This window comes from Pristis pectinata, chromosome 4 (assembly GCF_009764475.1).
Source record: "Pristis pectinata isolate sPriPec2 chromosome 4, sPriPec2.1.pri, whole genome shotgun sequence".
Taxonomy (NCBI): Eukaryota; Metazoa; Chordata; class Chondrichthyes; order Rhinopristiformes; family Pristidae; genus Pristis; species Pristis pectinata.
In genome coordinates this window covers 5762656-5776816 of record NC_067408.1, presented here as the reverse complement: position 1 = coordinate 5776816, position 14161 = coordinate 5762656, and the positions used below count along the sequence as shown (strand labels likewise).

Sequence of the window (14161 nt, the reverse complement as noted above, 5' to 3'; positions counted from 1 at the left end):
AGTATCGCCACCCCTCCACCTCTTCTCCCCCCTTCCCTATCCCTCTTAAAACATCAAAAACCAGGAATATTCAATATCCACTCCTCTCCTGACGCCAGCCACTTCTCAGTAATAGCCACGATATCATAGTCCCCCATACTTATCCAAGCCCTCAGTTCATCCCCCTTATTCCTGACACTTCTTGCATTTAAGTAAACACACGTCAGTCCATCTACCTTACTACTTTTACAGCCTGTATTCTGCTTCTCCTTCCCCAAAGCCTCTCTGCCTGTTTGATCTAACTTTTCCCCATTCCCTTCTTCCTCTGACCTACTCCTCCGGTTCCCTTCCCCCTCACAAACTAGTTTAAACCCTCCTGTACCACCCTAGAAAATCTCGCCGCAAGGATATTGGCCCCCTTCTGGTTCGGGTGTAACCCGTCCTCTCTGTACAGGTCCCACCTTCCCGAGAAGAGATCCCAATGATCCAGAAATCTAAAACCCTCCCTCCTGCACCAACTTCTCAGCCACACATTTATCTGCCACCTCCTTCTATTCCTACCTTCACTATCACGTGGCACTGGCAGCAATCCCGAGATTGCTACCCTTGAGGTCCTGTTCCTCAATTTTCTGCCTAGCTCCCTGAACTCACTCTTCAGGACCTCATCCCCCTTCCTACCTATGTCATTGGTGCCAATATGGACCACAACTTCTGGCTGCTCTCCCTCCCACTCAAGAATTCTGTGGACCCGATCAGTGACATCCCGGACCCTGGCACCTGGGAGGCAACATACCATCCGGGATTCATGCTCACTGCCACAGAACCTCCTGTCTGTTTCCCTGACTATCGAGTCCCCTATCACTACCGCATGTCTCTTTCCCACCTTTCCCTTCTGAGCAGCAGTACCAGCCCCAGTGCCAGAGACCTGGTAACTGCAGCTAGGCCCCTGCAGGTCATCCCCCTCAACAGCTTCCAAGGTAGAAAACTTGTTACTGAGGGGAACAGCCTCCGGGGCTCTCTGTCCTGTCTGCCTCTAGTTGCACCAGCCGATTGAGTCAGCTGCCTAATTTAAAACGTGGCGTTCTCAGAAATTTGTTGAATTACCACACACATCGAGAATCTTCCTCTCAACATGAATTTACTACAAAATTCTTCCACAATAATTTCAAATTAAAAGACTTACACAAGTATTGCTTCGGAGAGTTGTTCCTCTTCAAGCATTGTCTTGATAAGAAACTTGTTTTCTGAATTCTCTAGGTGTGACACCGAACTTGTCAACAGAGGCAAACCACATGTTGGTTACTTTCCCTGTGTCGAATCTGAAATGTTTGTCGACATTCTCAATGAAAATAAGTCCACTACACAGATGGCGCTGACATTTCTCATCAGGAAATAAATGGATCCAGCTTCCGGGCGGCCTCTTGTCGAAGCAACAGCAGCTCGAAGCTCTCGAGAGAAGTCAGTCTCCGAACGGAACCTTTTGCTCTTGCGTCGGCGTTCGGACTCTGCTCCCATCAGCGAGTTAACGCCGACACGAGTCGACACAACTGGACTGTTGCAGCGAGACTCTGAGAAGGGACGAGGTATCTGGCTTGGTCAAAAACAACACAAGGAAGAGAAACAGTAATTAAGCACACCAAATAATAATGTTCTGATAATTAAATGGACCTCAGATGGTTTGCTGTCAAGGAGAGTAGTGCATAGCACTCACTTAAGTCCTGGGGCGGGGAATTAGGGAAACATTAACCCTCCTAAAACATTAGATCTGAAAACGTTCCAAAAGCAAATTTGTTCTCCATTCTTGATTTGTAGATCGGCACGCCATTTCCATTATACTAATTCAGTTACTATATCTACAACTAAAACTTCCTACATACGAAACCCTATCAATCAAACAGATAGGGAAAGGGCGAGAGAGAGAGAGAGACAGAGAGCGTGACAGAGAGAGAGAGGGAGAGAGAGAGAGAGAGAAAGAGAGCAGTCGCATGGTGGTCAGTGTGCTTTGGTGAACTCATGCCGCACTGGAATTCTGCCCACTTCGAAATTCCGTGAGGGTTGCACGGGAGTAGGGCGGGGGAGTGCTGCTGGGGTGGGGGCGCGGGTGAGGAAACGGCGTTTGTTGCATCTGGAAGGTTTGAAGGGACAGCCTGCGAGCGGCAGTCGGGGATATTCACCTATTAGACTACATTTATTCGGGAATGTGTCATAGACTTTTTCCTAACACCATGTAGGAAGCGAAAACTGGGAAAATTATATCCCACAGCTTGCAAATTCAGGTGCTAGAGACCTCGTCACTCCCAATGTTATTTCAATAACCATGCTGTGAGTTGAGTTCATTTGGTGCTCCCTCGCAGCTGATATTGATAGACAGCTCTTTCTGTACCTATTTCATTTTCCCTTCCCTCGGCGGCGACATTTTGTTCTCTGCATCTTGTGTATCCAGACAATTTTATTTTTATTTGTCTCACAAAAGACTTCGCAAAGTGCTATCAGAATGGTGAAGTGGGTGGATGTTTAAAAAACTGGAGGGTGGGCTGCCAATCAAGGACACCACCATGGGCTCTTAAAAACTCTTCATCTTTTCTGAAGACCCTTGGTGCTTCAATTGTTCAAGTAATGGTTGAAGGTCAAATGCATTCATTCTTACATTAGAGATGGAAATGAAGTTCTTTCATTCTACTTTTGCGTCATAAGCACAATGGTAACTGAAGACGTGTTAACTGGTACAACTCCAGATCACATGCAACAGCAATGACACCGGCAAATAAACTGTAAATTAATATGATTGGATTTTAAGGATGGATTAGAAATTATTCCTTTCTCAAAAGAAAGAAGCAAAGGTTTGACTTTGAATACTGACGATCTTGCTATTCAGTCATTGCGACCAAGAACTGAAAGTTCAGAACTCAGTTTGCACTCACTCACTGAATGTCTTTCACATATGTACGAAGTTGTTCGGCAATAACAAATTCAAACTTATAACCCTCCAGCTACTTCGGTTGATTGAAATCACAGTCTATTTGACATAGGCTACATGCTATAATGAACAATGTCTATTTGTTGTATTCTTTAGGGGTCATAAGCATTAACTTTCCGTGTAATTACTTCATTTCCTTTCAATAACCTAGTTTTCAACTTTCGGCATTAAAAATAATATTGTCCAAACCGGCCCACAATTTATGAATTATAATAAAAACATAAAATGATGTAAATATTCCACAGACCAGGCGATTGAAAGTAAAATAGAATTGAAGTTTCAGTCCCAGACTCGTTGTCACTTCAGAAATGTTAACCCTGTTTTTTCTTCTTTCCAGAGGTGCTGTCTGGCCTACTGAATGGTTCCAGTTTTTCAATTTTTTATTCCAGATGTTCAACATCTGTATTTTTTTTCAGATCTTATTAACACGTCCCTTAGTTTATACTCCATTGTCACTCAAAGGAAAACAACATCCCACCTGATATAAGTTTGTTAACAACGCCACCATTCAAATGAACGTGCCGAAAATTGCCAAAAAAGTGTGCATTCCTTTGTCGATCAGGGACAGTGAGTGGCAGTGACTCGAACGTTCAGACTAGCTGATGTGTGCCAGCCAGTGTAATTTTCATATAGCTCGAGTAAAAGCGGACAAAGTCTCACCTTGCAAAGTAGCATGAGATTCCTAAATTTTCCCTGCACCTAATCTCAGGCTTCCAAAATATAGACTTAATGTTTTCCTATATTTATTTTTCAATATCTAAACCCTATAGCCTCTACGGGCCTTCTGGTAATCAAAAACTTATAAACGAGTTTAGCATTAATTATACTCCAAATGTTTTATTCAAGTGATAAGCACAATAATGCACAATAGTTCGTGACGAATTGTAAGCAGTTCATTCGGTGCAGTGTCATGGTCTTTGATTATATACCATAAAACTCAAAACGTTGGAAATTCTCAGGTCAGGATGCATTTGTGGGAACAGAGGAAAATCTTTTTTTCTCTTCCCACAGAAGCACCTGACCTGCTGAGTATTTCCAGTGCAGAGTGGAATCTAATACCTATTTGTTTGCTTTCTGCACCTGATGTTTTAGATAACCTGTGTAATGTATAATTGCTTCATGCAGTTTTAATGCCAGCCCGGATATTCGCTCCTCTCCCCCCTCCCATCGCGCGGAAGATACAAAAGCATGAAAGCACATACCAACAGGCTCAGCGACAGTTTTTATCCCACTGTGATAAAACTATTAAACGGTCTCATACTAGGATAATATGGACTCTTGACCTCACAGTCTACCTCGTTATGGCCTCACACTTTGTCTACCTGCACGGCACTTCCTCTGTCACACTGTATTGTGCATTCTGTCATTGTTTTACCTTGTACTACCTCAGTGCAATGTTGTAATGAAATGAGCCGTATGCGTGGCATGCAAAAGTCTTTCACTAAACATCGGTACGTCACAACAATAAGCCAGTTTACCAATTTAGAATGATCCCAATTGCCCTGCAGTAATGCAGTTTATTATAATTGTTTTAAAATGCTACCTTATACTGACATAGTCGTTTGCTTTATGCTAAATATTTTCGGCTTCAGAGTGATACAGAATCGGCGTCCAGGCTCAATCGGGTCAAGTACGAATTCTGGACAACTCATACCAAATGCGATTTAATGCGTTTACTCGTGTCCTGGTCACATTCTTCAGAAAGTAATATTTCAAGTACTACAACTTGCTCCATTTTCCAAGGCTCTGTGTAATTGATCTAACAATCGAATCCTGAAGGTCATCAGTGACTATTTGTAGGATTCCCTTCAGTGAGCAAATGTCAGTTTCAGATGCGTGGAACTCATTGACTGAAACTTTTATTTTTGACTATTAGTACAATAGAGCCCCCATTCCCCCCACGAAAAAACAAAACATAGATAAAAGGGAATATTTCCTGAACCGCTTCGCGCACAATTATCCAGAGATAAGATTTGAAAAAACACCTCCATAACTTTGATCATTCCTCGTATTATTGTACTTCAACATTGCGCCTCAGACGTGGGAAAGGCACATGGCTTCAAAAAGAGAAAATCACTCTTCGCTGATTCTGGAGATAGGCAGACCGAGTAATGATGCGCATCTGACACACGGACCAGCCGGCCAGTCCCGGGATAGCGTAAAGTTTCGTCCATCGCAGGTCTTCGAGTATAAGTGTCCTCGGAATCTCCAGGTCTGTAACAACAACTGGAAGCATACCCCTGGTTAGTATTCCTGTCCTGTTTGCACTTGATGCTAATTAACAGAATGATGATCACCAGAAAGACAACTGATGTGCAGCCAAAAATGACGATTAAATAAATATTTTGGTCAGAGATATTTCCAGGATTCGCTACTACGTTGCGACTTTCAGTGCTATTCTCCAAAACTGAAACGTGGATTGTAACCGTGATGGAGAGGCTCGGTTGCCCATTGTCCTTCACCAAGATGACAAGGGATTGTGTGGTGATATCCGACTCCAGAATAGTTCTAGCTGTTCTGATTTCACCTGAGTTCTGCCCAACATTAAACAAGCTGGGATCGGTAGATTTCAACATCTGGTAAAAGAGCCGTGCGTTCTGGCCAGAATCTGCATCGGTTGCCATTATCTTGGTGACCAGGTACCCTTGGCCCACTGATTGGGGCACAATTTCTACTGCTGCTGGTCCACTCTGTGCTGAAGGTGAAACAATTACGGGTGTGTTGTCATTTTGATCCAGGATGATCACATTCACTGTAGCGCTGCTGCTCAGTGGGGGCACTCCAGCGTCACGGGCTTGAACATGGATCTGGAAGGTTTTGAGTTCCTCATAGTCAAAAGAGCGCAGCGCGTAAATGGTCCCGTTCACTGAGTTAATACCGAGGTAATTGGACACTGGGAAGTCTTGGTTAAGTTTCTCCGGAAAGGAGTAGGAAACATGAGCATTCTGGTCGAGGTCAGGATCCGTTGCACTTACTGTGAAAATTGAAATTCCCGGAGCATTGTTCTCCATCACATATACTTTGTAAGATGGCTCAGCAAACCGTGGGGCGTTATCGTTTACATCTAAGATTACAATTGGAATGGTTTTATTATTTGAAAGTGATGGTGACCCCAGGTCCCAGGCGGAAAAATGTATTTTATACACAGGAACAGATTCACGGTCCAGCCGTTCACTGGTAATCAATTTATAATGGTTCTTCGACGACGACTGAAGCCTAAACGGGACATTCTTCGGTATATCACAGCGCACCTCCCCATTTTCTCCAGAATCGGAATCGATAACATTGATCAATGTTATCAAAGTTCCCGGCGAAGCATTTTCCGGGACTTGGCTTGAAGCTGACGTCACTTTTATCTCGGGTGCGTTGTCATTTACATCAATTACCTTGACCAACACTTTCGTGTGCCCTGTAATTGCAGGGGACCCGTGGTCCGCAGCTTGAACATTGAGTGAATAGCTGTCTGTTTCTTCAAAATCTAGCCCTCCTTTAATCCGAATCTCCCCAGTGTGCGTGTCCAAACTGAACAATTCACGTACTCTTGGTGAGGCAAGGTCGCTGAAAGAATATGTCACCTCAGCATTCAATCCTTCGTCCAAATCACTTGCTTTGACTTTCATCACTAACGTTCCCAAGGGTGCATTTTCATTTAAACTGCTCCTGTAAATCGCCTGATCGAAAACCGGTGGGTTATCATTGATGTCCAGTACGGTAATCAGAATCTGAGCTGTGCCGGATCTCTGAGGGATCCCATCATCAGTCGCCGTTAGCACCAGCTGAAATGATGATTGCTGCTCTCGGTCCAAAGATTTCTCTAACAGCAACTCGGCAATTATAACAGCGTCCTCGCTTTTCTGTGTTTTTAGGCTGAAATAATCATTGGAACTGATTGTGTAAGCAGCGACCGTGTTTATTCCAATGTCCGGATCATTCGCCACCTTGACAGGGAAATGTGCACCGGGTGAAATCGCCTCGGACATTTGTAAGAAGATGCTGTTATCCCTAAAACTAGGGGAATTGTCATTTACATCAAGAATCTCCACTTCCCCGCTATACACCTCCAAAGGATTCTCCAGTATTATTTCGAAAGGTATATACACATATCTGCTTGTCCACAAATACGTTCCCTGTCGATTCTTTCACGAATAGACAAAAGCCCATTATCCAAATTAACCATCATATACCGTCCTCCGTCATCAGAGCTCAGTCGAAATTTGCGAGCTGACAATTTCTGTATGTTCAATCCCAAATCTTGAGCGATATTCCCAACAAACGCCCCTTGCTCCATTTCCTCAGGAATAGAATAACGAACTTGTCCGGAGGTTAGATGCAATGCATGCACCAGAAATATGAATACAATCACACAGACGGCAAACCGCGGCTGGTACGCCATTGTTTCGCATTGAATTATTTTTCAATCCAGGCCTCCTCTCGATTCATCCGAGAGAAAAATGTTCTTACCATCAAATATATAGACACGGATATAGTTTCTAAATGCCGAATATAAACAGATAAAACGATTATCCTTCTCAGCTTGACTCCAAAATCTAAACGCAAGCACTACTCTGCTTTCCTCATCGACACTGGTGCTTTTATTGTGGGATGTGGGAGGAGCAATGGATCTATCTGTGAACTTGAGCTTCTCATTGGTAGACAGCGACACAACCAGGGTCTTTCAACAACTGCATCTGCAATTCTTAAAGCTGCGCTTTTCTTCTAAATATTTAACGTTGTACAACTATAAATTGTTGTCATTGATAAAACTAACTCTTCAATTTTGTTTTCATCACCTCCAAAGATATAATGCTCACTTTGAGAGAGCATTCTGAGCAAATGCCGCCTATAGAATCGCTCGGGACACAAAAAGGAACGGTTAGCGCGACGCTATTACAGCGCCAGCGATCGGGGTTCGATTCCCGTCGCTGTCTGTGAGGCGTTTGTACGTTCTCCCGTGTCTGCGTGGGTTTTTTCCGGGTGCTCCGGTTTCCTCCCACATTGCAAAGACGTACGGTTAGGTTAATTTGGGTTTAAAATGGGCGGCGCGGACTCGTTGAGCCGGAAGGGCCTGTTACCACGCTGTAAGTAAAATATTTAAAAAATTAAGAAGGCACCGGTATTTCCGACCCTGCAAATCATAAAGGAAAAGACTCACTATTTGCAGCAAACCTCTGCTGGTAACCTGTAATCACAAATAAAGGAAGTAACAATATGATCTTTTTTAAAATAAACGACAAACATTTCCCTTCTTTGACAGCTCGAATTAATCCCTGCCAGTTAACTTCTTTTCAAGGAAAAGTAACCTCTTTAACGACAGAAAAAAAACATGCTTTCGCATATCAGCATCACTTACCAGATTTTGAAGTTGGAGTTCGAGGGCATGGCGCATTTTAAATCAGCAAGTTCGAAGCAATTTCATGTTTGTTTATTTTTGTTTCAGACAGGGTGTTGTTGGACAGAAAATAAACGTGCCCAGCATATCAATTTAATGATGCCAATCGAAACTGGAGACATCTGGCAACCTTGATGTGAAAACTAATACCTATTTGCAGATCTTTTCAGTCAATCTTCCAGTTTAAGACACTGTTTGTTTGCTTGGTAAGGAGCTTGGTGAATCTTCACTGGTGTTTCTTCCACTCGATGACAAACAAGAATGGATATATTTTCATGGAAAGGAAAGGCGAGTTCATGCTTAAATAAATGCGTAGTTCGGGAAACTGGACTGGACTTGCGTTTTTATAAAGCATTGAAAGGGCAGTCGCTCTTGTGGAGTCTGCACTATAATTAACTGCCTGCAAAGGGATCACGAGCAAATATAGAAAGTACATGAGATCCCATTCCTTAACAGATAGATAAACATTGCCGGAATTACAACGGACTTCCGGCCGTGACTTCTTTGACTCTTCAGATCCAACTGGAAGAACAAAATTGGGGATTGCGTAACCTCTCACCAACAATTTTATTTCGCTCTTTAATATGTTCTATAGAATTCAAATGCAAGTGACTTTCTCCGAAATAAAATATTTCTTTATCTACTAACATCCTTTTCTTTTATCTTCAACCATTGATTTCTTGATTGGCATCGAGTGCGATCAGTGAAGGAACACCAATTATTCCAGCATATGAAAGATATTGTGGAGGGCTGCGTACAAATTTTCTTCAAACTACTCTGTCTAAAATGCCCTCGTCTCCGATTGCTACCATGGTGGACTTCGTCGAATGCTTTACTAAAGTCCACATAGATAACATCTGCTGCCCTACACTTATCGTTTGTCACTTCCTCAAAACAAAACGTAATCAAAACAAAATGTAAGACATAACCTCCGTCAAACAAAGTCATGCTGACTGTCCTTAATATCCATGCTTTTGCATATTTGAGCAGACCATGTCCCTAAGTTTTTTCTTCAATGATTTCCCCTCCACTGTGCTGAGGGCTATAACTTGCTGGTTTACGCCTCTTGCCCTTCCGAAACAAAGGAAAAGCACTGGCTATTCACCACTCCTCTGGGGCCTTGCGTGTGGCTAAAGCGGTTAGGCAGATCTCCACCAAGGCCTCAGCAATGTCCTCTCTTGCCTCTATCAATAACCATATGCTGATCCAGAATATAAAAGCAGTTGGATCCATTGAGATTGGTAGATTGGATTCAAAATTCGTTTCACTACAGAAGACAGAGAGTGCAAGGGTGTTATTTTGACTGGAGAACTTTGACCAGTGATCTTCCACAAGGATCAGCGCTGGGACCTCTTTTGCCGGTGATATACACGTAAATAATTTGGATGAACTTGTTCGTGGTCTGATTAGGAAGTTTGCAGACAACATAAAAATTGGTGCAATTGATGGTAGGTTGTCAAAGTATCCAGCACAATATAGATCAGTTGGAAATATAGTACAGAAATAGCAGACAGAATTTAATCCAGACGTGTGAAGTATTGCACTTTGGGAGATCAAATGTGAGAAGAACGAATACAGTAAATGGCAGAGCCCTCAGGAACATTGATGCACAGGGGGATCTTGGGTGTACAAATTCATACCTCTCTGAAAATGGCAACGCGAGTAGATGGAATAGTAAAGAAGGCGCACAAATACTTAACTTCATCAGTCGGGTCATTGAACATAAAATTTGGGAAGTCATGTTGCAGCAATAAAAAACTTCAGTTAGGCCTGAGGTTTTCAACCTGTGGTCCGCGGACCCCTGGAAGTCCGTGGCATGTTGCCAGGGGGTCCGCGAGCAAGCCAAGAAAAAAAATGCAAAAGCGACCTGTTACAAAGACGTAGCTTACTTGCTTGCTCCAGTTTTCCACTATTCAGAAAATCGGCCATATCTATTCTATCTGTTATAGGTGACAATCTTAGAGACTTAGACGGTGTTCCCTTCTGGTAATCTGCCGCTTAATATTCCATTTGAGTAGTCAGAGTAGTCAGTAGTGTTCATTACTCACTACTATTCTGTTGTGCACTATAGTGTTAGTGACGTTGTTGGTGTGCCTTAATAATATTGCTTACTTACCTTGCATTTATGCCACAGTGACGTCACTGTTAAAGGAAAAGTGCACAAGTGTGTAAATTTTAGATTAGTTTTGATAATTTTGTTTATCAGTAATAATAATTAAACTGTCCAGCGTGTATTGCTGAGTATGGAGAAATTTCTGAAGAGAAAAGCTGACCAGAAACCGGAAGATTCTGATGACGAAGGGGATAAGGGTCACCGAAAGAGAAATCAATGCAAGTACGATCCAGAATACATTTCATATGGCTTCATCGCAGTGGGAACAAATGCGGACCAGCCTCTCTGTGTTGTGTGTTTGCAAACATTGTCCAATGATGCAATGAAACCAGCGAAATTGAAGCACCATTTAACAACAGTGCATTGAGATATTGCTGGTAAGCCAAAGGAATATTTTGAGCGGCAAAAGGTGCTGTACCTCAAGCAGAAAGGCAGAATGACAGCCTGTGCCACTGTAAGTGAGAAGGCTCTTCGTGCGTCATATTTGGTAGCATTAAGAATAGCACATTCCAGAAAGCCTCACACAATTGGAAAAGAGCTTATACTGCCTGAAGCAGTAGATATGTGGGAAGTTGTACTGGGAAAAGAATCCAGTCAAAAACTGAAAGCTATTCCACTGTCTGATAACACAGTAAGCAGAAGAATTGGCGATATGGCGGAAGATATACAGAGCCAGCTGACAGCACGTCTTCAGCAAGTCAGATTTGTGATTCAGCTTGATGAAAGTACCGATGTTGTCAGTGCTGCACAGTTGTTGGTTTATGTTCGATAATGCTGGGAAGGAGAGGCTTTGGAAGACTTATTGTTTTGCAAGGCTCTCACAGGGCGTAAAACCGGTGAAGAACTTTTCCGTGTGCTTGACACTTTTTCTGTACAATCGGCATTGGCGTGGACACAGTGTACTGGAGTATGGACGGATGGTGCTGCCGCAATGACGGGACAGAAATCGGGTCTAGTCGCACGAGTGAAAGAAGTAGCTCCACATGTAGCAGCAACCCACTGCATGATTCACCGTGAGGCTTTGGCTGCAAAGGATATGGATGAAAATCTTGCGGGTGTGTTTTCCATGTGCATTAAAATCGTTAACTTTATCAATGCTAGGCTGCTCAATCATCGTTTGTTTGAAAACATATGCCGTGAAATGGAAGCCAAGCATAAGCATTTGTTGCTACATACAGAAGTCAGATGTCTGTCATGAGGCCGCGTTGTGCAACGTGTATATGAATTGCGAGATGAACTGCTCATTTTTCTAAATGAGCATAACCGATCATTGGCACAGTTATTGACAGATGAGATGTGGGTTGCCAGATTAGCTTATCTTGCAGATATTTTCAACATTTTCAACAGCTTAAATCTATCATTGCAAGGACCTGGTTCAAATGTTCTGAAAACGCATGACAAAATCAATACCTTCCAGAAAAAACTCTGTATCTGGAAGGGAAAATGCGAGCAAGGTGTCTATGATATGTTTCCGTTGCTGGCTGACTTTCTGACAGTGAACGAGACTAACGAGGCCATTGCGAGCACCATTTTGAACCATATTCAACAGCTGTCACATTATTTCCATGAGTATTTCGGCGAAGATGATACATGCATGTTTGATTGGATTTGAAATCCGTTTGAATGCATGCTTACTGATTTAACTGGACGTGAACAAGAAGAATTGGCTGAACTGTCATCTGACAGGACTTTGCGCTTGCAGTTCAACCGAATGTCACTGTTGTTATTCTGGATATCATATTCCCAGGAGTATCCACTGCTGTCTGGCAAAGCTGTCAATGTTCTGTTAACATTTGCAACCACTTACCTGTGCAAAATAGCATTTTCTGCAGTCACTGCCATGAAAACTAAATACAGATCAAAACTGAATATTGAGGATGACATACGCGTATGTTTGTCGCACATACCACCACGTTTGGACAAACTCTGCAGTGCAGAATAGGCACAACCTTCACATTGAACTGAACACTGAAAGACAGCACTGGTAATTATCGGTGATTGAAATAGTCACTATTTCAATAGGGCCTATGTGCAGTAATTTAAGTGTTGTATGCAAGAATTATCGATTGTTTGATTTTGTGGACTTTGGGGTTCTGCCATCTAACATGTTCTGGGGAGCCGCTGCATGAAAACGGTTGAAAACCACTGTGATAGAAAACTTGAAAATCTCTCAGAGAGTAAGACCAAATGTTGTTACTGTTTCTGCCTCCACCTACTGTTCTGGCAGCTTATTGCAGATATCAACTACTCTCTGTGTGAAACCTCTACCCCTCAGATCACCTTTATACCTCCACCCTTTCACATTAAGCCCATTCCCTCTAGTTTTAGGCCCCTACCACAGGAAACTTATCATCTACACTATCTATTTCTCTGAATTTTCAATATACTGCATAGGATGATAGGATCCGATTATGTTTCATTATCTCTGTAGCGCATTGCTAAGATCAAGATGGTGGCTCACGCCCAGCAGGCTAAACTATTCATAGTGAACGACAGGACCCTGGGGAATGTTGTTGAACAGAGAGACATTTGGGTACACGTATATAGTTCCCTTATAATTGGAGCACAGGTAGACAGGGTGGTAAAGAAAGCATATTGTATGCCTTGCCTTCATCGGCCGAGGCATTGAGTATAAGAGCTGGTACTCATTTTATAGTTCTACAAAACGTCGGTTGGTTAGCCTGCATTTGCAGTATTGTGTACATGATAGGAAGGTTGCGATTAAGCCAGAGAAGATGCAAAAGATATTCACAAGGATACCGCCTGGATTCGTGGGCTTGAGTTATCAGGAGATATTGGGTAGCTGAGGTCTACAATAACTGGGGGAATTGTACACGTGGGTAATTTTTCTGCCCTGTTTACATTTGATGTCAATCAGGAGAACGATGATCAGAAGAAAGAAAATGGAAGTGTAAATGAAAAATTTAATTAAATAAAGATTTAAGTCAGAAAAATATTCTGGATACTTCACCAAATTACTACTTTCGGTGACTCATTCGGTGTTGTTCTGCAAAACTGTAATGTCCAGCTGTAAACCTCAATAAAGTTCTACACTCTGCACAACACCACCAACCTTCGTGTGAACTTCAAACTTACTCACCCACCCTCCTACTTCCTCATCCAAGTCATTTATAGAACTCACAAAGAGCAGGGGTCCCAGAGCAGATATCTGTGGAACACCATTGATCACCAGCCTCCAGGGAGAATATGCTCCATCTACAACCACCCTCTGCCTTCTATGGGCAAGTCAATTACGAATCCCCATAGCCAAGTTTTCCAGGATCTCGTTCTTCCCGACCTTCTGAATAAGCCTATCATGGAGAACCTGATCAAACGTTTTCTTAAAGACAATATACACCACATCCACTAATCTACTCTCAATGTGTTTTGTCACATCCTCAAAGAATTTAATCAGGCTCGTGAGGCATGACCTGCCCCTCACAAAGCTATGCTGACTATCCCTAATCAGACCATACTTCTCCAAATGCTCTTAAATCCTGTCCCTAAGAAACGTTTCCATTAATTTGCCCAACACTGAAGTAAGACTCACTGGTCTATAATTCCCACAGTTATCCCTACTCCTTTTCTTGAACAAAGGAATAACATTTACCACCCTCCAATAATCTGCTAATGCTCCTGTGGCCATTGAGGACGTAAAGATCATCGGCAAGGTATCAGAAATCTCTTCTCTTGTTTCCTGTAG

The 14161-nt window shown here is 42.7% G+C and overlaps 1 protein-coding gene across 1 annotated transcript; it reads right to left on the bottom strand.

The window, feature by feature from the left end:
• Nucleotides 1-4977: 4977 nt before the first annotated feature.
• On the bottom strand, nucleotides 4978-7349 carry LOC127569142 (protocadherin-10-like). The gene is given in 2 exon segments (XM_052013518.1): nucleotides 4978-7052; nucleotides 7055-7349. Coding segments are annotated over 2 exon segments (2370 nt in total).
• Between the last annotated feature and the right edge of the window lie 6812 nt (nucleotides 7350-14161).